Source organism: Hypanus sabinus, chromosome 16, assembly GCF_030144855.1.
Source record: "Hypanus sabinus isolate sHypSab1 chromosome 16, sHypSab1.hap1, whole genome shotgun sequence".
NCBI lineage: Eukaryota > Metazoa > Chordata > Chondrichthyes > Myliobatiformes > Dasyatidae > Hypanus > Hypanus sabinus.
The window spans coordinates 30781316-30806142 of record NC_082721.1 but is presented as its reverse complement, the minus strand read 5'-3'; the positions used below and the strand labels follow the sequence as shown (position 1 = coordinate 30806142).

Here is a 24827-nt window from a genome sequence, read left to right as displayed (position 1 = left end):
ATCTCACTGCCTCACTTGTCTTCCTTATATAACCTATTGTCATATAAAATCAAAGTGACATTAATACTTATTTGAACAAAATAATTTCAAATTTTTACTTCACTTAACCCATTGATTCTTGGTCTTTTGGGCAGTGTATTAACATGGAAGTCTTACAAAGTCTTACAGTCTTGTTATATTCAGGCTGTATGTAAGCAATGATATAAAATATGTAGGTGAACTATTCCTATTTTATAATTCTTTAAGGCGCTACATGAAGCAAAAGCATGATGGAGCAGACAAACAAGATGATGAAACTATTGATGTGACACCAATTATGATCTGTATTTTTGTGGTTATGTGCTGCTCAATGCTGGTACTCCTTTATTATTTCTACGATGAGCTAGGTATGTAACCTCTTACTGAATTTCTAAATACCTAGAAAGTTGGATGTTGCACAATAAAACAACATTGCGGGTAGAGGTTCTGACAGGTACAATCCCAAGGGAGAACTTGACAATGACAGATAGAGAGAGTAGAAAGAATAAATGAAATAAGTCAAAGTGAGCAGGAGATTTGTTCTATTCTATTCTTAACTCCATCTGTTGCGCTCTGTGTTCTACTTTGTCCTAACTTCATTAATCTCCGTCAAATGGAAGAAAAATGAGAAAAAGAATAGTAGATGTGTCTTGAATTGATGGATCCAGCTATTATGTGTATTGTGAACATCAGCAAGTTCTACATTGGGCTTGGGTGGGAGTCCTTGACAGTTACCTGGTTACAATTCACTATCTAAACTTAAATGTAGAATATGTGAGATGACAAGCGGTAATTGGTCTCAGTAGCAATAAATGTCTGACTTTTTTTTCAGCCAATAGAAAAAAGCAAAAACAAATGGACATGGGGGAAGTTTAGGTTTAAAATAGATAGCATCATTTCCAATTGTTGCAGAGAGGAACGTTTTGGAAACTACTTTGATATTTCTGCTAAGCAATTCTCACAGTATCTCTTTCTTCGAAACCAGTGTACATAATTATAGGAATTTTCTGCCTTGCCTCTTCCATTGGACTTTATAGCTGCCTGGCCCCATTTGTTCAGAAAATTCCTTCCTGTAAATGCAGGTATGTAAAATTGTAAAATTTGTTCCTTTTGAAATCAATAAAACTATTAACATTTCTGACTTTAGCATTCACTCCTTGACCTTGTAGTAATGTGTCTTTTCTCTCTATTTCCAATCAGGACTCCAGACCTACCTCATTGTCACAAACGACCCCAAGTACGGATGTTGTTTCTGGGTGCATTCTGTGTCTCAATTAGTTATGTTTGGGCTGTATTCAGAAATGAAGACAAGTAAGTTGTTTTTTACCTCACAGTTTATGGGTGGAACCACTCATCTTCTATATTCATTCCAATGCACTGGGGAAATCAAAAATGATTTAGGTGATTTGGCCAGAATCCTGTTCTACTTGCGATGACCTTGAACTACCCTTTGCTTTCCCTCTACCTTCACATATGCCTCTGTGTGTGTCAGAAATACTTGCTGCAAGTTCAAGGAAGAGCACCTTTCTCTTAGACAGTGTTAAAGTTGCTTTTAATATAGGTGTTTCTTGAATTATGAATTTTCAGTATTACACCATTGGTTACTGGATTAATTATAGACTTCTGCAATTTGCTTGTTATAGGTTGGCATAGCAGAATCACAAGGGAGAGGTTGTAAATGTAAAATAATAGGTTACAGAAGGTATATGGCTGAATGGGATCTGTTGTGTTGAATGATACTCTGTGTCATAATGTTATATGAAAAATAACACCATTTACAAGAATATATTGAAATAAAATTCCCACAATACATTTCATGTCTTTCTCAATTTACAACATTTCACTTAGCAAAATTTTTCCATGAATATTTCATTTTCTTTCATCCAGGAATAGTTGTAATTCCACACTGAAACTGCTGTCTTTGCTTTCTTAAAGCCAGGGAATGCTGGTGATTCAGAGCAAGTGATGATTTGGTATCCTTCCTTGGAGTGAAAGTTCTCTGTCTGAACACTGCTGATGTTGGCTTGCTTTTTTTTAGATTATTCGATTCTACCATTTTGCCTTTTCTTATTTTGCTGATTCCTACATCCTCCCATGATAGCATAGCAGTTATAGCAAAGCCATTATAGCTCTGGGTGTTCTGGAGTTTGGAGTCCAATTCTGGCTCTGTTCTTTAAGGAGTCTCTGTACGTCCTCCTGGTGGAATGCGTCTGGGTCCTCTAGTTTCCTCCCACAATCCAAAGACATATTGGTTCTCTTTGTCCTAAGTTCATTAATTTCCATCAAATGGAAGAAAAATAAGAAAAGGAATAGTAGATGTGTCTTGAATTGATGGATCCAGCTATTATGTGTATTGTGAACATCAGCAAGTTCCACATTGGGCTTGGGTGGGAGTCCTTGACAGTTACCTGGTTACAATTCACTATCTAAACTTAAATGTAGAATATGTGAGGTGTCAAGTGGTAATTGGTCTCAGTAGCAATAAATGTCTGATTTTTTTTCAGCCAATAGGAAAAAGCAAAACCAAATGGACATGGGAGTAGTTTAGGTTTAAAGAGGAGCGTTTGGAAGCTACTATGATATTTCTGTTAGGTGTGAATTGTCCTGTGATTAGGTTAGGGTTAATCAGGTTTGTCGGTAGTTGCTGGGGTGATTGAATCGAAGGGTCATAAGGGCCTACTTTGCACTGTATCACTAAATTTTAAAAAAACTTTCATCTTAATTTTGCTTCTCCCATTATTCTGAGTAAATATTATCACTCCTATTCCTATTGTCCACTAAATCTTTTTAAGCATTGGTGTTCTGAAGTATGCTGTTTTTTTTCCTCACTCATTTTGTTCTGATCTGCTTTGAGTGCTGATAAATTTTCATTTTCTCAGTTTGTGTTAAGTGAAAGGCTCTTCCCAAAGCATTAATTTCTCTACTTCCCAAAAGTTGCTGACTTTTTGTTTCTCCTTTTTTCATATTTCTAATATTTGCTTTTTGTTACATGTTGAATATTATGATTATCATTAACATATGTTTTTCTGGCCTTAAAATTACCTAGAGTCATAGAAAAGTACTGCACAAAAACAGGCCCTTTGGCCCATCTAGTCCATGCTGAACCATTTGAACTGCCTACTCCCATAGATCTGCACCGGGACCCATAGTCCTCCATACCCCTATCATTCACGAATCTATCAAATCTTTGAAATTGAGCTTGCATGCACCACTTGTGCTAGCAGCTTGTTTCACACTCTCAACCCTCTGCATGAAGAAGTTTCCTCTCATGATCCCCTTAAACTTTTCACTTTTCACCTTTCACCCTTAACCCATGACATCAGGTGGTAGTCCCACCCAACTGCAGTGGGAAAAGCCTGCTTGCATTTACACTATCTGTACGCCTCATAATTTTGTATATCAAATCTCCTCTCAGTCTTCTATGTTTCAAGGAATAATGTCCTAATCTATTCAATCTTTCCTTAAATTCAGGTCATCCAGACCCAGCAACATCCTTGTAAAGTTTCTCCGTACCCTTTCAACCTTATTTACATCTTTCCTGTAGGTAGGTGACCAAAACTGCACACAATACTCCAAATTAGGCCTCACCAATGTCTTAAACAACTTCAACAAGTGCAACACCTCACACTTGTCTGCAAGAAATTCCATCGGCCATTTTCAGCCCATTTTTCCAGCTGATCCAGATCCCGCTGCAAGCCATGATAGCCTATACATCCCCAATTTTGGTGAATTCATAAATCTGCTGATCCAGTTTACCACATTATCTTCAACAACAGACCCAACACTGATCCCTGCGACACTTCATTAGTCATATGCCTCTACTATTACTCACTGGCTTCTCCCACAAAGCCAATGTCCAATCCCAATTTATGACCTTAATGTAGATATTTTTTCTAATTCTTAGTCCATTATGTCAGAATGCATTTTCCATTAGTAGAATAGAGCTATTTAACCTGTACAGGTATAAAGAAATATTATGTAGTTGCATATCTTTTGATCACTTCATGTAACTGTATATTCACATTGTGATTATGCACTAACATTGGATCTTGAGATTCAAGGCATATGACATGCTTGTCTGTGTTTAGTTAAGGCATTGTGTTCGAGGGTTAAGAAGTTATCTTGCAGCTTTATAGAACTGTAGTTAAGTCATATTTAGGAGTATTGAATTCTGGTCACCTTTTTGTAAGAGGGATGTGAAGGGTTTGGAGAGAGTTTAGAAGATTTTTATCAGGATGCTGCCTGGATTAGAGGCCATGTGCTACAAGGCGAGTTTGGACAAACATGGATTGTTTTCTCGGGAGTGGCAGAGGCTGAGGGGAGATCTGATGGAGGTTTATAAGTTTATGAGAGGCTTAGATAGAATAGACAGCTAGCATCTTTTTCTCCACAGTCGAAATGCCTAATGTTATTTAGGGTGAGAGCAGTAAGTTCAAATGTGTGAGGCAAGTTGTTTTCATACTGTGGTAGATGCCTGGAATTTGCTACCAGGGATTGTGGTCCATGCAAATACAATATAGGTATTCAAGAGGCTCTTCGAATTAAATATGCAGAGAATGGAGAGAGGTGGACATTGTGTAGTTAGAAGGGATTAATTTAGTTAAGCATTTCATTGCTGGTTTAATTATTTGCACATCTTTGTGGAGCAGTGGGTCTCTTCCCACGCTGTACTGTTGTATGTTCAACTTGCAATATAATTTATTCAAAAATTCAGCCTCTAACTTTTGGACTAATGTTCACAGTAGCATAATCTCTGCCCAAGCTGTAACCTTGTAATAATACTATCTTTAGGCCAGAGATTATAGACACACAGATTGATAGTTCACACTTCATAGTTTAACTTTATTCAATGAGTAAAAAGCTGAGTAACTTACCTCCTTTAAAATTACTGAAGGTTTACCATGTTATCTTTTTAAATGCATGTCTCAAGTGGTTTAGAGTACAAAGTTAATGAGAAAATTTTAAAAATTCCATTAATTATGTTGTCAGTATATGCAGTAAATTATATAGACCTTGAGTTTTGAGACACTGAATAGATTCTATTTTGCAGGTGGGCATGGGTTTTGCAAGATACTCTAGGAATTGCCTTTTGCCTTTACATGTTGAAAACAATCAGACTGCCAACCTTTAAGGTACAATTCCATTCTTGTGTTGTATGAAAACTAACTAATTGCAATGTAATGTCTCTGACTAATTTTTAATTCCATTCCTGTTGTCCAGTATGCTAGATTTGTACATTAGTCATTCACTGTATTTGCAGAGTAAATTACAACACATCAATGTACCATTGATTTCTCGTTGAAGTTAATTCCAGTGGTGGAAAATTAACATTTGATTTAATATTTTTCACCTTCCTTAAACTTTTGGGCCATTAACCATTGCACGTATACGCTCAACAGATCTTTACCAACTGATTTTATTCCCCCTCTCTCACAAGCTTCAACATCCAAACACACCTGTATTGCATAAGGGTTTTGATTGTAAGCTGAGATCAGTTTCAATGTTGAAGTAGTTGGCTGCTCCAATCTCCATAGTTTAAACTTTATACATTGCCGAGTGCAGGTTCTGCAGATGCTAAAAATTCAGTGTAACACACTCAAAATGCTGGAGGATTGTAGCAAGTCAGGCAGCATCTGTGGGGAGAAGTAAACAGTTGACCTTTTGGACTGAGACCCTTGATGAAGAGTCTTGCCCCAAAATCTTGATTGTTTATTTCTCTCCATAGAAATTGTCTGGCCTGCTAAGTTCTTCCAGCATTTTGTGTGTGCTACCCCAAGTCTAGGGAGTTTAAATGAAAAACCCAGGTTATTGTATGTCCTAGATTTCATCTTGTACTAAGAGAGCAAAGCTGATATCAGCTAGGAATAGTTGCTGCTTTCAAAGAAGCTGATTTTCTTATCACAGAACAAGTGCAGGAGTGTGGTTGAAGGAAGTCTGTCATTTTTGTTGTGTGTAGATTCCTCTGTGTTTGTGTAATCTGGTTGATAGTCCTCAGTGATCAGTGGATATAATGGATGTGAGATTGGTGAGAATAGGAGCAGCTATTTTGTTTCTATAATTCATATATTTAAAGTATAGTCAGTATTTGGGATCTCTGAAGCAGACAGTTAAGTTAATATTAAACTGTTTTCTATTTGTAGAAATTTCTATTTTATACTACTAGGTGGCGCCAGCTACAGGTTTATCGACACGTGTTGTCCTGGCAAAGTGGACAAATACAAACTCTTCCACTTCCAGGTTACATAGGGTTGCTTGGTTGGTGTGCCTCATCAAACCTGGCCAAGTACTAAAGACCTGTGCTGATCAACCGACTGGAGTGTTCACTGAGAGCTTTAACCTCTCACTTCAGCAGTCTGAAGTATCCACTGGCTTCAAGCAGACATCACTTGCATTGGTGCTAAGAACAATGTGGTAACCTACCTCAATGACTATCATCTAGTAGCACATACTGTTGCAAGAAAAGCTTGTGAACCCTTTGCAGTTCCCTGGTTTTCTGCATTAATTTCTCATAAAATGTGGTCTGATCTTTATCTAAGTCACACTAATAGACAAACACAATCTGCCTAAACTATAACACACAAGCAGTTCCTTTATGCCTACTTTCATGACTGTTTAATCATTCACAGTCCAGGCTGGAAAAAAGTATGTGAACCCTTGTATTGTAACTGGTAGAAACTCCTTTAGCAGCAATAACCTTCACCAAATGTTTCCAGTAGCTGCTAATCAGACTCACACAAAGCCAAGGAACAATTTTAGACCATTCGTCCTTACAAAACTGTTTCAGTTCATCAATATTTCTGGGATACTTTGCATGAACCTTGCATTTAGTTGCATGACCAGCCTTCTACAGCTCCTGCTATAGAATCTCAGTTGGCTTAAGGTGTGGACTCAGACTTTCCTCAATGGTGTCCTTCCATGAACACCATTCTGGTTCAGTGTTTTTGTTGTAGTGGGCATATGAACAGAGACTCTAGCAAGTTCTAGAGATTGCTGCAGGTCTTTTGCTGTTATCCTTGGGTTCTTTTTCACCTCCTTCAGCATTGTATGTTGTGCTGTTGGTGTGATCTTCACAGGACGCCCACTCCTAGAGACAATAGCAACAGTACTGAATTTCCTCCATTTGTAGACAATTTCTCTTTCTGTGGTCCATTGAATTGCTTTTGTAGTCTTTTCCAGCTTCATGTATCTTTACAGTTCTTCTTCTAAGGTCCTCTGAAAGTTGTTTAGATAAAGGCATGATAAACAGATCTTTCTTGAGAAGAGCAGGCTCTGTCAGTAACCTGACTTTGTGTGTTTTTCTTACAGGGCAGGGCACCTCTACAACCCACACCTCCAATCTTACTGATTGGAACACCTGACTCCAAATAGCTTTTGTAGAAGGCATTAACCCAGAGGTTCACATACCTTTTTGAATCTAGACTGTGATTGTTTAAATAGTGTACTCAGTATCGATGAGAAGTAGTACAATTGTTTGTGTGTTATTAGTTTAAGCAGATTGTGTTTGTCTATTATTATGAAGATCAGAACACATTTTATGAGTAATTAATGTCAAAAATCAGGTAACTGCAAAAAGTTCATAAACTTTTTCTTATAACTACATCCACAGTGTTGGAAGTGTTTTCAGAGGCTGGTGATGAAACATATCAAATCCTTCCTGTGAAGCAACTTGGATCTGCTCCATTTTGCCTAACAGCACGAGTCCACAGTACATGCCATCTCATTGACTCTTCACTCAACCCTGGGACATATGAACAGTAAAGGTGCATATATCAGGATGCCCTTTGTTGACTACAGTTCTGTTTTCAAAACCATCATCCCCTCAAAACTAATCAGTAAGCTTCAAGACCATGGCCTCAATACCTCCTTGTGCAACTGGATCCTTGACTTCCTCACTTGCAGACTGCAGTCAGGTTGGATTGGCAACAACATCTCCATTTTCTCCACCAACACAGGTGCACCAAAGGTCTGTGTGCTTAGACCCCTGCTCTATTCACTTTACACTTATGAATGTGTGGCTAAGCACAACTGCAATGCCACATTCAATTTTGCTGATGACACAACTGTCATAGGCCAAATCAAAGATAGTGATATATAAGTATATAGGAAGGAATTGAAAGTCTGGCTGAGTGGTGTCATATCAGCAATCTCTTACTCAGTGTTAGCAAGGTCAAGGAACTGATTATTGGCTTCAGGAGGAGGAAACCAGAGGTCCATGAGCCAGTCTTCATCAGAGGATCAACTTTAAATTCCTTGGTGTTATCACTTCATAGGACCTTTCCTGGACCCAGCATTTAAGTGCAATTATGAAGAAAGAACGGCAGCACCTCTACTTCCTTAGAAGTTTGTGAAGATTCAGTATGACATCTATAACTTTGACAAACTTCTTTAGGTGTGTGGTGAAGATTTTATCGACTGGTTGCATCACCAGCTGATAGGGAAATACCAATGCCCATGAATGGAAAATCCTACAAAAAGTTGTGAATGTGGCCCAATCCATCACGAGTAAAGCCCTCCCCACCGCTGAGCACATCTACATGAAGCCTTGTCGTAGGAAAGCAGTATCCATCAACAGGAGACCCCCACCTTCCGGATAATGCTCTGTTCTTGCTGTTGCCATCTGGAAGAGTGTATCGGAGCCTTGAACCCACACCACCAGGTTTAGGAACACTTATTATCCCTGAATCATCAGGCTCTTGAACCAGAAGGGATAACTGCACTCAACTTCACTTGATCCATCACTGAAATGTTCCCACAATCTATGGACTCAATTTCAAGGACTCTTCAAGTCATATTCTCGATATTTATTGCTTATTTATTTATTTATTATTATTATTTTCTATTTGTATTTGCACAGTTAGTTGTCTTCTGTGCGCTAGTTGTATGTCCAGGTTGGCGCAGTATTTCATTGATTCTATTGTGGTTATTATTCTGTTACGGATTAATTGAGTATGCCCACAAGAAAATGAATCTCAGTGTTGATATGGTGACATATATGTACTTTGATAATAAATTTACTTTCAATTTTGATAATATAGAGACTTCCAAGTCTGTATTCTGATCATTGTAATTGGCCTCTTGGTAACAGTAGCAGATAGTTTATCACCCTTGGGGCTATCCTGGATGATGGTTAGCCTTGATAAAATAATAATGATAGCTTTGTCATAGCTTTTGACGTAATACCACTTCAGCAATTTCGTTGGTTGGACAGATTAGTAAAGAGCCATAAATCTGTGTATCATTGCTGGAAGATCTTATTCAGGTTGGTTTAAGCTGTCATCAATTTAAGCTGGTTTGTTTATGCTGAACTACCTTTACAACCTGTGCAACATATTTGTAATTGTATTTTTTGGACATGGTCAATGTAATGCTTTATTCTGTTTTATAATGTTTCTGTTTATAATGTTTTAATGCTCAATTATTCTGCTGGTTCATTGAATGAACTTTGGCATGGTAAGTACCATGTATTAAAATATCTATTGTGTAATCACTTAGATCAGTTAATGAATGCCTTTTGTTGCTCAATCATTATCTTATTTCTGGCTCATGTTGGCTCAAACTTCAGAAAACACAGCTATTTTTGTGGATTCATTTGTTTTGTGTGCTTATTACAGTTGGTTGACTAAGTGGGGAAAACTTAAGAGTCATTGAGTGCTACAGCACAGAAACAGACCCTTTAGTTCAATTGGTCCAAGCTGACCTCAGCATTCTCCCTGCTCGTCCCAGTTGCCCACATTTGGCCCATAAACCTTCAAGTCTCTCCCCTCCATATACTTGTCCAGATGCCTCTTAAATGCTGCAACTGAATCCACCTTGTCTACTTCTTCTGGCAGCACATTTCAGGTACTCACTACCTTCTGTGTCAAGAAGGTATCTCTCAAGTCTCTAAAATATCTCCACTCTTACCTTGCACCTGTGCCCTCTGGTTTTGGGTTCCCCACCATAGGGAAAAGAATATGACCATCCATCTTACTCAATCCCCTCCAGAATTTTACAAACTTCTATGAAGTTACCCCTCATTCTCCATTGCTCCAAGGAATAAAGATTCAGTGTAGCCAACCTCTCCCTGTTGCTGAGATCCTTTAATTCAGGCCACATCCTCATAAATCTCTTCTACACCCTTCCTAGCTTGACAATGTCTTTCCTATAATAAAGTGGGCAGAACTGTACATAATACTCAGTGTGGCTTCACCAATGACTTAAATAATTGCAATACGATGTCCCTACTCCCAGCCTCATTGCCCTGACTGATGAAGGCCAGCATGCTAAACACCTTCTTTGTCACTCTATTTGTGTGGCCACTTTTAGCAAACTCTGTACTTGGACTCCCTGCTCCATCTGCTCCACAACACTTGTCAGTGCCATGCCATTTACTATACAATAGTGATGTTACTGGTATCTGGTAAGATAGTGGCATACTCAGATGCAACGGCTCCTACAGGGCCAACCATATTGTCTTTTTAAATGTATTTTTTACAATCATAATGCTGGACATTAAGAACTTAAAGTACTGCAGATCTACTCCATCAGTGAGTTGCTTGTTGGTGGAGAAACTGAAGAAGGTGGGCTTGGTGCGGGTGGTGTGGCTGCCTGCTTCAAAGGTGCAGAGTGGTTGTGTAGTCTTAACAGTGAGTGATCATCTTGGTTACTTTTCTTGCGATCGTAAGACCTCGTTGTTAATTTACATTAATGTACATTGTTAATGTAGAATGCTGTAAGTCCGATTCACTAAATTACTGGTGAACAACAGGGAGCTGCATGGCCTTGGTCATAATGAAGACCAAGCCTCAAGTCGCAGTGTTGTCTGTTTATAGTCGCCCTGGGGGAGGTGTCAGAGTCAGTGCACTCTGACAGAGTGCCAGAGGTGGTATGGTGTGGCGTACGTATTGGAGTCGGTGCTGCTCTCCAATGTTTGCTCGCCAGAGGACAAATTGTGTTTGACTATATGCTGCTGCAACATTTGTGGACTCAGGGACTTCTTGTGTGTCTGTATTTATTACCATCTTATATGTGTGATGTGTGCTTTGTGCTGTGTGTGACTGTAGGTACTGTATTTTGCACCTTGGTGTTGGAAAAATGCTGTTTTGCTTGGCTGTATTTATGGGTATCCATATATAGTTGAATAACAAATAAACTTGAACAAATCCTACCTCACACTTGGCCAAATTGAAACCTTAAGATTTGTTACTGCAGACCGCAGCAAATAACCTGATTGTAGCCTTTTTCTAATAGTTATTACTGTATTTCATTTTAATTAATTTAACATATTCCAATCTGCATTAATCTAATCTATTTAGAGCCCACTGCCTCTGATTTTCATAATTGATGGTTTATACATGTGCTTGCTTTTCCTCCCCATTCCCCCATCAACTTATGTATCTTGTCACACATATACCTTTTCTAGTGAAATATTCTTTGTTTCAGTTACACCTTGTTAGGATTTTGTTCTAACTCTTCATTTATTCTTTTTTGTGTCTATGTTTAATTTGTTTCCTCTGTTATCTCATTTTATGTGAAAATAATATCCAATTTATTTATTGCAATCCTTTTAAATCTTAAAGATCTGTATCAAATCAATTTTGTGTTCCAGTTAAAGTACCTTTCCCGTAATTGTTCATACTTTATTGTTATTAATTGTTCCTACAATGTGGAAAGGTGCCATCAACACAATGAAGAAGTGTTGTCCGTGAGTAATTCTAGCAATCCTAGTCCTCTGCTTATTTCCCTGTAACTCATTCCTTTGTGCAATCTATCCGCTCCAACCTAATTCTTGCCACCAACCAGTCGTAGACTGCACAGCAAACTCTGTAGAAGACTGGGATCAAATCCAGTTTGCTTGTCAGTTAAGGTAGCAGTGCCATCCTGGTACCCATAGGATACCTGAAGCATCTGAAATTTCCTCATCCCTCATTCTTGACGATTGTTCTTTTTCAGTATATTTTTAAAATGCTGTTTGCAAAATTTCATTTCTTAATCATTCTTAAAGCAGCTAATACAATATTTTCTGTTGTCCAAAATACAGGTTCATTAATGAGCACAGGTATACAGTGCTGTCATTAAAGGAAGCATCATCAGGCTGTTTGCTTTCTGAATTGTGAGCTTAACTTCATGTGGCACTGAATGTCTAGTTCTGAATCTTAAAATTCAGATATGTATACATGTTTCACATGATATACACAAGAGATTCTGCAGATGCTATGTTTTCTACTCACATTTTTTATGTTTCAGTGGTTAATAATTGAAGAAGTAATTTGTTTGAGTTTCTAGATTAGTGAAGATCAGCCAGAGTTCCTCCTCTTGACTCCTGCTGGGCAGTATAGATCTGTAGCTGTAGAATGGCTGGCATCAGGCTTGACTGTGTCTTTCTCACATACCTGGCAGCATTTGGCATCTAAAATTATTCTGTGCAAATGACAATCTGACTTTAGCAATGCCTGATATACATTGCACTGCCCTGAGCAGGGACCCAGGACTCAAGCGTTGTTCCACGCTGGGGAGCTGCTGTCCAAGATGTTCAAAGTAATCCGTATAGAGGTGGGATTTTTTAAATTTTAAATCAATCTTGCATAAAGATCAAATTCTTGTTTCAGTAATAGATTCTCCACATTACTTCACATTTTTGATAGTCTCTTGATACATATTGACGGTTGGACTAAAATTCGGTGTTCATTAAGATGTGCCCTGAACTTTATCTTAGGCTACATACGAATAGACATTATTTAACATGGTGGAATGTGATTATACACCCTATCCTCTTTATATGCGGGGGATACGTTCCTCATAATGTGAATAATTATTTAAATGGAGAAAATAGGGATATGTTCCAGAGGGCTTCCTAAATATGTTTTATCTGTAATTTATTCACATTTTCATACCAATAAGACACAAAAGCAGTACCACAAGGCACATTCGTATTATATTTAATCAATTTAAGGTAATATTCAAAGTAATATATCATAGAAAGTTAACATACTAGGGTGTACAGTACTCAGCAACTGTACAGGTGGCAGGTGTGTTCGCTCCGGGAGATGAGTGGTTGTTGTGGTGTCAGGCAGCTTTACATGGATAAGATGCATGGATGGTTATGGTCGTCAGGATCATATCAAGCACAGCAAGGGTGAAGGAAGACTCACAGAACTCTTAGAACTGCCAGCATCGGTTTGAAGAAAGTGGTGAGGGTTGTTTGCTTGGCAACGTTTTGTTTTTCAGCATAAATTTGCTTGTAAGGTTGACGGCAGGGAATGACTGAAATGCTTACTCCACTGTAAACTTGGGTCTATGTCCATTGCCATTTGTGCCAAGTGCCCTGACTTCCACCATTCTCTCACCGTTGGTAACCTCCTGGGATTTTCAAAATTGTTTGTTGCTTGCAGCATGTGAGAGATAGTTCGCTGTAAAAGAAAATGCCTTGAATATGGATCACACCTTGGTTGAGTGGTTGAATCATCGATGTCGTGTTAGGCGGCAGGAAACGCAGTTATGTTAGGATGAATGCTATCCAAATGTTTAGTATGGGCTGGCACATTGTCAAGCAATAAAAGAACTTTAAAGGCAAGATTCTGTTCCCAACAGTAACGTCCCAGAGCTGTGTTACCTTCACCTGATTCCTCGCTGTTTATAACTTCCAACTTTTTTTCAAGTGTTAAAGTGGTTCTCTGCCACTCGGCTGATGGCCCAGGACATGACATCGGACGCTTAGGAGGCATAATTAAATATTTCAAGCTCAAAATCACTGCGTCGTAGGTAAAGCAATAAAAGTTTAAGAGCGCATGATTGCACAACCACACCTTGCCAAAACCAATGCGAGACTGGCGGGAGTGAGACCATGAGGTGCGCGCACCTGACTTGTATTGGCGGGAAAGCAGTGCTCCTCGCTTAACTGTGAATACGCATAGTCTGAAGACGCACATAACGAGGGTCAGGTGTATTGTACATTTTATACTTCTAGCTTCAATGTTAACTATTTGCAGACTCTTAATGTTTTTTTTTTCTTCATTCCAGGCTTGCACGTTACTGCTGGTGGTTCTCTTTGTATATGATATTTTCTTTGTCTTCATTACTCCATTTCTCACTCAGGTAAGCAGCCAAATTCTCTGTATCATCTGTAACCTTAGCAAAAACAAAAGATGTTACAAAAAGTCAAGTCAAGTTACTTTTATCGTCATTTCGACCATAACTGTTATGTACAGTACATAGTAAAAATGAGACAACATTTTTCAGGACCATGGTGTTACATGACACAGTACAAAAACTAGACTGAACTACATTAAAAAACAACACAGAGAAAAAAAACAACTATACTAGACTATAGACCTACCCAGGACTGCATAAAGTACACAAAACAGTGCAGGCATTACCATAAATAATAAACAGGACAATAGGGCAGTAAGGTATCAGTCCAGGCTCTATTGAGGAGTCTGATAGCTTGGGGGAAGAAACTGTTACATAGTCTGGTTGTGAGAGCCCAAATGCTTTGGTGCCTTTTCCCAGACGGCAGGAGGGAGAAGAGTTTGTATAAGGGATGCGTGGGGTCCTTCATGATGCTCTTTGCTTTGCAGATGCAGCGTGTAGTGTAAATGTCTGTAATGGCGGGAAGAGAGACCCCGATGATCTTCTCAGCTGACCTCACTATCCACTGCAGGGTCTTGCAATCCGAGATGGTGCAATTTCCAAACCAGGCAGTGATGCAGCTGCTCAGGATGCTCTCAATACATCCCCTGTAGAATGTGATGAGGATGGGGGGGTCACCCCTCATTCTTCTGAATTCTAATAAATACAGGCCCAGTGTGACCAAATACTCTTCATCAAATAAGCCATTCAATCCTGGAATCAATTTCGTGAGCCTCCTTTGAACTCTTTACAGTTTCAGCACATCCTTTCTAAGATAAGGGGCCCAAAATTGCTCACAATACCCCAAGTAAGGCTTCACCAGTGATTTATAAAGTCTCAACATTACATCCTTGCTTTTAGATTCTAGTCCTCTTGAAATGAATGCTAACATCACATTCTTCTTCCTCACCACTGATTCAACCTGCAAATTAACCTTTAGGGAACCCTGCACAAGGACTCCCAAGTCCCTTTGCACCGTTTTTGTATTTTCTTAACTCTGCCATTTTTTCCTACCAAAGTGAATCACCACACTCTCGCTGACATTGTTTTCCATCTGCCACTTCTTTGCCCGTTCTCCTAATCTGTCTAATACCTTCTGTAGCTACCCTGCTTCCTCAAAACTACCTGCTCTTCCACCAATTTTCATACCATCGGCAAACTTTGTAACAAAGCCATCAAAGGTCCTCTGGAATGATAACGCCAAGGAATTTAAAGTTGCTAATCTTCTCCACCTCTGATCCCCTGATGAGGACTGGCTCATGGATGTCTGGTTTCCTATTCCTGAAGTCAATAATCAGCTCTTTGATCTTGCTGACATTGAGTAAGTGGTTGTTGATATGGCACCAATCACCAGATTTTTACTCTCCCTCCTCTATGCTTATTTGTCATCAGCTTTGATTCGGGCTACAACAATGATGTCATCAGCAATCTTAAATGTGGCATTGGAGCTATGCTTAGCTAGACAGTCATAAGTGTAAAGCGAATAGAGCCAAATTACAAATGCACGTTACAAATGCTTGTTAGGAGTCATAACTTGCTAGACAGTGAACTAAGGGCTGGAAAATGGGGTTAGCCTAAAGGTCATGTATTGGCTGATGTGGACATTATGACCCTTGTGTTCTCATCCCCAGTATCCTTAGTTAGAAGTAGGGTGGAAATTATGGCTCGTTCAGAATGTTTTTTTTCTAATCCATTTCCTGAGAATTCTGAAGGGCATGTTTAACGTTTTAAGTATAGACTTTTTTTTTCTAAAGAGTGAGCTTCTGTATTTCAGAGTGGCAAGAGTATCATGGTAGAAGTGGCTGCTGGTCCTTCAGATTTCTCTACACATGAAAAGGTACAGTGGAAAAAAGACTGAAATATGCCCTGTTGAAATCTTTGGGCTGTGTGTGATGTGTGATAATTACTTAATCTTCATTTTTTGCCTCGTTCTGCTCTCTTTTTGGTAGGATCATAGTCTATCTTGTACCTTCTTACCAGTGACTGTACCTTCCCACCCCTCCTAGCACTCATGCATTTACCCTTTTTCATCTGTAATTTGCATTCAGGTCTTCTCCCCCTGCAGGCACTTTAAGATAGCTTTGAACTGCTGAATAAATGTATGAGTGCTAGGAGGGGTGGGAAGGTACAGTCACTGGTAAGAAGGTCTGTTGGAATGAGAGTCACATCACTGATTTTCCCCCATCATCCTGCTTGATATTTTTGCCACTAGTTTCATATGTTAAACGTCATGCTGTTATTATGTACTAGGCGTGTAGAATATTTACAGTGCCAAAAAGAAGTATTCACACCTCTCTTTGGAATTTTTCATGACTTGTTGTCAATCTTGAATCACAATGGATTTAATTTGGCTTTTTGACACTGGTCAACTCAAAAAGACTCTTTTGTGTCAAAGTGAAAACAGATCTCTACAAAGTGATCTAAGTTAATTACGGATATAAAACACAAAATAAATGATTACATAAAGGTTCACTCCCTTTAACATGACGCATGAAATCATCACTGGTGCAGCCAGTTGGTTTTAGAAGTCACATAAATAGTTAAATGGAGCTCACCTGTGTGCAGTCAAAGTGTTTCAATTGATTGTAGTAAAAATACATTTGTATCTAGAAGGTCCAACTGTTGTTGAGTCAGAATTCTGGCAAAAACTACACCATAAAGACAACTCTGTGAAAAGGTTATTGAAAAGTACAAGTCAGCAGATGGATACAATAGAATTCTAAGTCACTGGAATATCCCTTGGAGTACAGTTAAGTCAGTCATCAAGAAATGGAGAAGAATATGGCACAGGTGTAAATTTGCCTAGAGCGGGGATCGGCAACCTGCGGCTCCCGAGCCATTTGTGGCTCTTTCACCTCTGTGCTGCGGCTCCCTGTGGCTTTGGGAAATAATTGGTCAGTATTTAATTAAAATGTATTTTATGTTAGTTTGTTAGCTTTTGAAATGTAATTCTAAATTTGAAGATTATGGTGATCTTGTACAATCTAAGTGTGGCGACACATTTCCTGGCACATCCGAAACGGCTCACAATTAGCCAGCATTCCGGCTAAGGGAGATAGCCTACGGGGGTTTGTGAGTACGCGTCTTTTGCAGCATCTGCGTCCATGGGGGCTGGGTTGAGGGAGGCTTAAAAGCAAGGCTGTTTAGTTCGAATAAAGTTATTCGACTGCAGTTTACTGACTGCGTGAGCACACCGCTACAACGTGTTTTTATCGCTATTAATATACGTCACCACTGCCAATACCTGACACCCGCCAGTGCGCGATTTCTTTAATTTTTCGATCCAAGGTAAGCCAACTATGGAGAATTCTAAAAAAAGAAAAGTGACTGAAGAAAACAGAACGTTTAATGATACGTGGACAGATTCATTTGCTTTCACTGTTGACGAGACTGGTTTACCGGTATGCTTAATATGCAATGAGAAACTAGCAAACAACAAAAAGTCAAATGTCGCAAGGCATTTCCAGAATAAACACGCAGCCTTTGCTCAAAAATATCCGGATGGAGATGAGAGAAAAAAAGCCGTTTCGGAACTGATGCGGAAGGTTGATCTGAGCAAAAATCATTTCCAGAAATGGATGAAGTCTGGAAAATCAACGACATACGCCAGTTATATTGACGCTCAGGAAATAGTCAGGCACGGGAAGCAGTTTACAGATGGTGAATATATAAAAGAATCTTTCATTAAGATTTCAGAACATCTATTCACGGACTTTAAAAACAAGAGTGAAATTGTGCAGAAAATCAGGGATATGCCCCTCTCTGCAAAGACTGTCAAAGACAGAACCATAAAAATGGCAGAAGACATCACAAGACAGCAAATTAAAGACATCAATTCAGCTGTGGCCTACTCGATTGCCTGTGACGAGTCTAAAGACAAAGGTGATATTGAACAAATAGCGTTGTTCTGCCGGTATGTAAACTCTGCCGGGCCACAGGAAGAACTGATTGAGTTGATACCTCTAAAAGACCAAACACAGGGGGAGGACATCTGTGAGGCTGTCTTGAATTGTTTAAGAGCCAAAGGAATAAAGACCACCCATCTGGTGTCAGTAGCTACTGATGGGGCACCTGCTGCACAACAAAGTCCAGTGGCTGTCCAAAGGGGAGGTGCTGAAACGCTTTGTCGCGTGTCTGGAAGAAGTGAAAACTTTCCTGGGCAGCAAAGGGCTCAACTTTCCTGAGCTGGAACAGCCAGAGTGGCTGGAAAAGCTACACTTCATGGTAGACATGACAGCGCACCTGAACACGCTGAACACAGCTCTTCAACGGGGTAAGGACGTACAGCCCTGCACATGTTGGAGGATGTTTTGGCATTCGAGCGCAAGTTGACGTTGCTTGCCAGAGATTTACAGAAAGGCACATTGTCTCACTTCCCCAATTTGAGAGAGTTCAAACAAGGTCACGACATGATAAATTCGGAGTATTTACATTCTGCAATCATCGCAATGCAAACATCGTTTGGGAAACGCTTCTGTGAGTTCAGAGAGGAAAAAAACCCATTATCCTTCCCGGTCACTCCCCTAAGCATCGATCCATCCCTACTAAATACGACTGCATTGTCAGGTGTGAGTCAACCTGAACAAGTATGATAAATATTTTAATTGCCTATTATTTTACGTATATTCATATGTTTTCATTGTTCAGTGAAATAGTCCTTTTATTTTTCAGGTTGACAGCTGGCTGACGTTATTTTTGGTTTGCTGCTGGCGGCAAATTTAAGTTTGGCGTTTTTCATAAATACAAGAAGGACTCAAATAGACGTTGAGTATTTTACTTAAAAGTAACCTTCAACCCAACGTCTTTTTTTCGGAGTTCAAAATGTTTTTGTTGCATGCAGAAATGTAATTTCATTTTCTCTGCAGGAGTTCATCAATTTCATAAATGCAACACATTATAGTTTGTTTATACATAGCATAAAGGCAAAACAAAACGTTGTATGCAGTGTTATTTCATTTTAAATGTCAAGCGGGTTTTGCGGCTCCCAGTGTTTTCTTTTCTGTGGGAAACGGGTCCAAGTGGCTTTCAGTGGTAAAGGTTGCTGACCCCTGGCCTAGAGCAGGCTGTCCACAAAAACTGAGTGACTGTGCAAGAAGGGGTCTAGTGAGGGAGGCCACCAAGAGGCTTATGACAACTCTGGAGGAATTACAAGCTTCTGAGGCTGAGATGGGAGAGACTGCATGCAACAACTATTGCCATTTGCTACTTTATGGGAGAATGGCAAAGAGAAAGCCACTGTTCAAAAAAAAAACTCTATGAAATCTTGGCTAGAGTTTGCCAGAATGCATGTAGGTGACTCTGAAATCAGCTGGAAGAAGGTTCTCTGGTCTGAGCTTTTTGGCCATCAGACTAAACACTGCACATCATCAAAAACACACCATCCCTACCATGAGACATGGTGGTTGCTATGGGATGCTTCACTGCAGCAAACACTGGAAGGCTTGTGAAGGTAGAGGGTAAAATGAATGCAGCAAACATACAGGGAAATCCTGGAGGAAAACTTGATGCAGTCTACAAGAGAACTGCGACTCGGAAGAAGATTCATTTTCCAGCAAGACAGTGGGTCCAAGCACAACATCAAGCTACACAGGAATGGCTTAAAAACAACAAAGTTAATGTCCTGGAGTGGCCAAGTGAGAGTCCAGCCCTCAATCCAATTGAGAATTTGTGGCTGAACTTGAAAAGGACTGTTCACTCATGATCCCCATGCAATCTGACAGAGTTTGTGCAGTTTTGTAAAGAAGAATGGGGAAAAATTGCAGTGTCCAGATGTGCAAAGCTGATAGAGATCGTTCACCTTAGACTCAAGGCTGTATTTGCTACCAAAGGTGCATCTGCTGTAATAAATTTAGACCATTTTGTAGAAATTTGTTTTCAATTTGACACGAATGAGTCTCTTCTGGTGATCAGTTTCAAAAAGCCATTGTGATTCAATGTTATAAAACAATAAAACATGGAAATTTCAAAGGGAAGGGAATACTTTTTATTGGCCTTGTATTTTCTGCTCAAGTATGAAATACTTTGATTTTACTCCCCTCCTTTTTAAGGCAAAGCTAAAGTTTGCCTTAGAATGTGAAGCTGAATCTCATGCCTTTCTTCAAATATTAATTGAGCCACAATAAGTTATAGCTAGACAAGTTTCCTTTCACTTGCCAACTGAAATACAGAGATATTTCTAAGCTACATTGGAAATCTTGCCCAATATATCACTGATAGGCCCTAAGTCAGTGGAGCAGGTTGAGTGCCCTTCTAGGTTGAGTGTGGGCATTGCCAAACAGTGACTAAATAATAACAACTCCAGGAAATTAGATATGTATTTGATTCTGAGCCTTCTCGTAGAAGGTGATTTGAGGAAATTTTATTGAGGCTTGCAGGGCTGCCTTTCTGACTTTTGTACAGCAAGGTTATCAGTCTTGTTTCTAATGCTTTTGTTGGGTGAACATCTGGACGCTGTTATGGGTTTAGGCACACATTTCTAGCAGCGATTTACTTTAACCGTAGAATTTGAAGGAGGATCATGAAAATACTCAAGTCCATCCCTATATATCTCTGACAAGCTGAATTTCTGTCCTTAGATCTGCAACATTCTTGCAGTTTAATTTTTATTCGCCTGATTCCTTATTGGGTTGGTTTTGTATGTTTGTTTATCCAGATTGATATTATTCATGCTTACTTCTGGAAGGAAATCTGGAAATGGAGAAGGTATTGCAGCTGAATTTAGTCCTGATTTTTGTTTATATCAGATGTTGACAATCACCACTTTCAAGAAAATCCTTAATATGTTGTGATTTGTGTAAGGAGTCTTGATTTGTTTGCACATCTAAGCCAGAGGCACTAAAATCACAATAATTTATGACCTTCCTCTCGTCAGAATGACCTAGGTACTTAATGTATAAGTCACTAGCAAACAATATTAGAATTTCATTAATTTTGTCCAAAAGTTTTGAACTAATTTGTATGTTTGCCAATAGCACTTGAGCAGATTCCTCTTCAAAAGTTCATTGATATTTTGTGGAGCATATTGCTCATCACAGTGATGGTGATGGTGATATTTATATTTCCCCTCAATCTCCTTGCACTATTCAGTATAATTTTGCACAAGTGTTTCAGTGCATGTTTTTGATGTATAATAAATCGCATTGGTCCAGGTACTTAAAATTTTGAATTAAATACTTTAGAGTGAGTAAGTGGCAAATAGTTTCCTTCTCTTTTTAGTAGAATGAAATGATTTGTTGTATTGGTGAGACTTTTGTTTAATCTTCAGCTCCCAATGGTACTGAAGGTGCCTCGGTTAAATTACTCGCCTCTGGCACTGTGTGACCGACCGTTCTCCCTCCTTGGCTTTGGTGATGTTTTAATACCAGGTAAATAATCTCTGCTTTTCTGTGAACCCAGGCATTTCATTTGTTTGATTAAAAGAAATAAATGTGCATTATTTTCTTCACTGTTTTTGGATAACTGTCCTTTTTAATAGAGCTGACATATATTAAGCATCTCTTACCGTGGTACAGGCACTTTGTGATTTGTTGGCAGATTTTGTGGTTTATAAAAAGTGTGTGTTGAATTTTTTTTAATTCAATCGCTTGTTCATAACAAAAAACATTTTGTTATATTGAAGTTCCTTCTGATCTTAAATTTGTCTTCTCGTCTACAACAACAAATAACACCATATCTTCCTTGCAGGAATGTTAGTGGCATATTGCCACAGGTTTGATATTCAGGTGCAGACTTCAAGAATCTACTTTGTAGCTTGCACAGTCGGTAAGTGCCATAATTTATTTTCACATGACTACAAATCAGATGCTAGGAAAAAGAAAGAAATTGGAGAAAGAGCTCAGGAAGCCTTCATGATTCATTACTGCTTCCATCAGATCAGCATTGCCATACTTTTGAACCTTTTCTATATTCATTTTTGGGATCTGGACATTGGTTGTAAGGCCAGCATTTATTGCTCATCCCTACCATCCCTTGAAATGGTGGTGATAAGTCACCACCTTAAACTCCCAGAGTGCTGGGAGTCCTGTGATTTAAATTTAGTAACAATGAAGGACCAGCAATACTTTTTCAAGTCAGAAGGGTGTGTCATTTGGAGGGAACCTGCAAGTGAAGTGCATAAGGAGTGGCTGTGGTTTGCTGGAGAATGCACTGATATGGTGCAAATGATACTTGTATCAGTAAGGTTGTTTAATTTCTAAATATTAACATTGGAATGGGATGGTTGAGATAACACGTGTAGGATCTAGCTGAATGATACAGGTATTTAAACAAATTGAAACAAAATATACATCTGCAAAAAAATTTTCTTGAATTTTGGCTGTGATGGACATGAGAAATGCATCTGAACACAAAGAGTGGCTTACTTTTGACAGACATGCTAATCAGTGAAAGAAACCAGGAATGTTGAAATATTTGGAGCAATTAGTATCAGAGAAAGAAAAGAGGAGTTCATGTTTTGGGTCAAGCCCCATTTTTTTGCTATTGACGTGAGAAGGCTCCCTTGTATCTGATCAAATCAAGAGCAGAGGTTAAGCTTTTAAGAACCAAACCCATCAATTACTTTCAAGAGGATAGTTAATATGTTTAGTAAACTCAAATAATGGCTTTTGATTAAACCTTGTAGAAAGATTCAAATGTTTGTGTTGTGCCATCATTTTGAAACTAGTGCATTTATTATAAAATTAAAAAAATGAAGTATGAGACAACTCTCAAAAATTGAAGGAAAATAATAGAATGGGAATGAAACCCATCAGTAGAATCCAGAAGTAAAAACTACGTATAGAACTGATTTTGGTGAAGTGCACTAAAGTCATCAGTTTTTTCAAATGGTGGAAGATGTGACAGATTCCTTGTCCTGAAGAAGGGTCTTGGCCTGAAATGTTGACTATGTATTCATTGCCATAGGTGCTGCCTGACCTGCTGAGTTCCTCCAGCATTTTGTGTACATTGCTTTATATTTCCAGCATCTGCAGAATTTCTTGTGCTTAAGACAAATTCTAGCTTGTATTCAATTACGAGTGTCAGTGCAGTGATGATGCATGAGTTCTGTTTTAGTTCCTTTACATTCTTTTTAGAAGTATCTGTTGTTCATTTCAAGTTTCTTGTGTTTTGTTCCTCAGCTTATGGCATTGGTCTTCTCATCACTTTTATTGCTCTGGCACTGATGCAGACAGGTCAACCAGCGCTCCTTTACCTGGTCCCATGCACTCTGATTACTAGCATCTGTGTGGCTTGCTGGCGCAAGGAGATGTCAATGTTCTGGAGTGGAAGTGGATTTGCGGTGAATACCAGTTTGATATGACTGCCTTGAAGAATTTTTTTTTCCCCAAAATGTAATAGTAAAGTTGAGTAAATTTGCAGTTCTATCATTATGCAATTCTACCTTGGACTGGGTACAACATTAGAGTTTAAAATGAAATCAACATATTGGAATTCATTGCCACTAAATACCCATTTATGATTGACTGTAATGTAATGTCTGAATTATAACATTTAAGGAGGAAAGATTAGGAACTTCATTGGAATCACAAAATGAGCTGTTGTCAGCATTAAACATTCCATGTAAAATATGACATTTCCATTCTAGTAGACACTCCAGATAAAATTGATGTTTGATTCACATTAAAATCTTCCTGGTTGTCTTAATCTTAACTTTAACAGAATATTTCCCATAAAACAGCAAGCAGATTATGTAGACTGAGCTGACATTTATAATGTGTGTAAATTGTTTTAATAAATGTTGTAATTTGATTTCAATTGGATTTTTCCCAAATTAAAGTATCAAAATTCTTAATTGTCTTGTTGATGTAGTTGTTTTAGTTCTTGGAAGCCTACATCTCTCTTTTTCAAGGTTTAATTTATTTAACCTTTTACAGTCTTCAGGGCAGTGTTATTAAGTCTCCAAACAGTGTATTATTTGCTTAACAAACAAGTAATTAGTTTAGTAGTGTCCCATTTCCATGGCAAACTCAACACGTTGATACCAAACCGCTGAATTCAAAGAGCTGTATGATACTTTCAATAATGCCATCCATAAGACCTGTACTCTGCTACTTCATCAAGGTAGAATCTGAGGACTTACTGGTTGGTTTGGTTTAGTCATTGTACTTTAACTTCAGAGTTTATAAAAAGCCCTGGAGTTTATGCAACTAAACAGTGTTGTAGACCAACTACAAAATAGGTTGAAAGCCTGCCCATGGCAATACATTGAAGAAAGGGAGTTAGCTGTGCCTCTTACTTCAGCAGTTGCAGCAATCTGGAAGCAAGAGCCAGTGCTGCACTAGTAAATCATTAGTGTTAAGTGAATGGAGCAATACACGATTTTTTGTATCTTATGTTTGATGAAAATAATCATGTTTTCTTTTCAATCAAATTTCAGAGCAATTCACACGTCACCTCATGCGTTGCCTCGTCACCTCCAACTGCACCAAAGCTGGTAAGTGTCCCTGAGGTCATACAAAACCAATTAAATACTTCCCCAGAAACTGTTTCAAATCAGTGTTTCTTGACCACACCACTTAGAAGTAGCTGATGTAGTACATTTTTGTTAGAATTGATGTTGCCTCACCTTGCGTATTCTTACCCTGCATAAGAAATAGCATGAGTGGAAAAGCAAGTCCTCCAAAGATCTATCTTGTTGAATTTCACTTCAGTGTTTTAACAATGTGTAGTCTGAGAAGATAATTTAGTGCTGGATTAATTGAAGA

General features: G+C 38.7%; 1 protein-coding gene and 1 long non-coding RNA gene across 11 annotated transcripts in view; one reads left to right on the top strand and one right to left on the bottom strand.

The window, feature by feature from the left end:
- sppl2 (signal peptide peptidase-like 2) overlaps positions 1-24827 on the top strand; it is a 60665-nt gene that overhangs the window by 14154 nt on the left and 21684 nt on the right. For 8 of the 10 annotated variants that reach the window (XM_059991488.1, XM_059991490.1, XM_059991493.1 and 5 more), the window contains exons 6-15: positions 247-386; positions 1004-1100; positions 1219-1329; positions 5069-5150; positions 14017-14091; positions 15899-15961; positions 21389-21488; positions 21808-21885; positions 23241-23401; positions 24500-24556. In XM_059991488.1, the coding sequence (XP_059847471.1) occupies positions 247-386; positions 1004-1100; positions 1219-1329; positions 5069-5150; positions 14017-14091; positions 15899-15961; positions 21389-21488; positions 21808-21885; positions 23241-23401; positions 24500-24556 (964 nt within the window). Of the gene's footprint in view, positions 1-246; positions 387-1003; positions 1101-1218; positions 1330-5068; positions 5151-14016; positions 14092-15898; positions 15962-21388; positions 21489-21807; positions 21886-23240; positions 23465-24499; positions 24557-24827 lie in introns of all 10 variants that reach the window. The other 2 variants (XR_009516090.1, XR_009516091.1) reach the window with 2 other exon arrangements.
- On the bottom strand, positions 13987-24788 carry LOC132406184 (uncharacterized). Its single transcript, XR_009516092.1, has 3 exons — positions 24689-24788; positions 16680-16791; positions 13987-14124 (listed from the first exon to the last, which is right to left on the bottom strand). It is a non-coding gene; the product is annotated as an uncharacterized LOC132406184 (long non-coding RNA).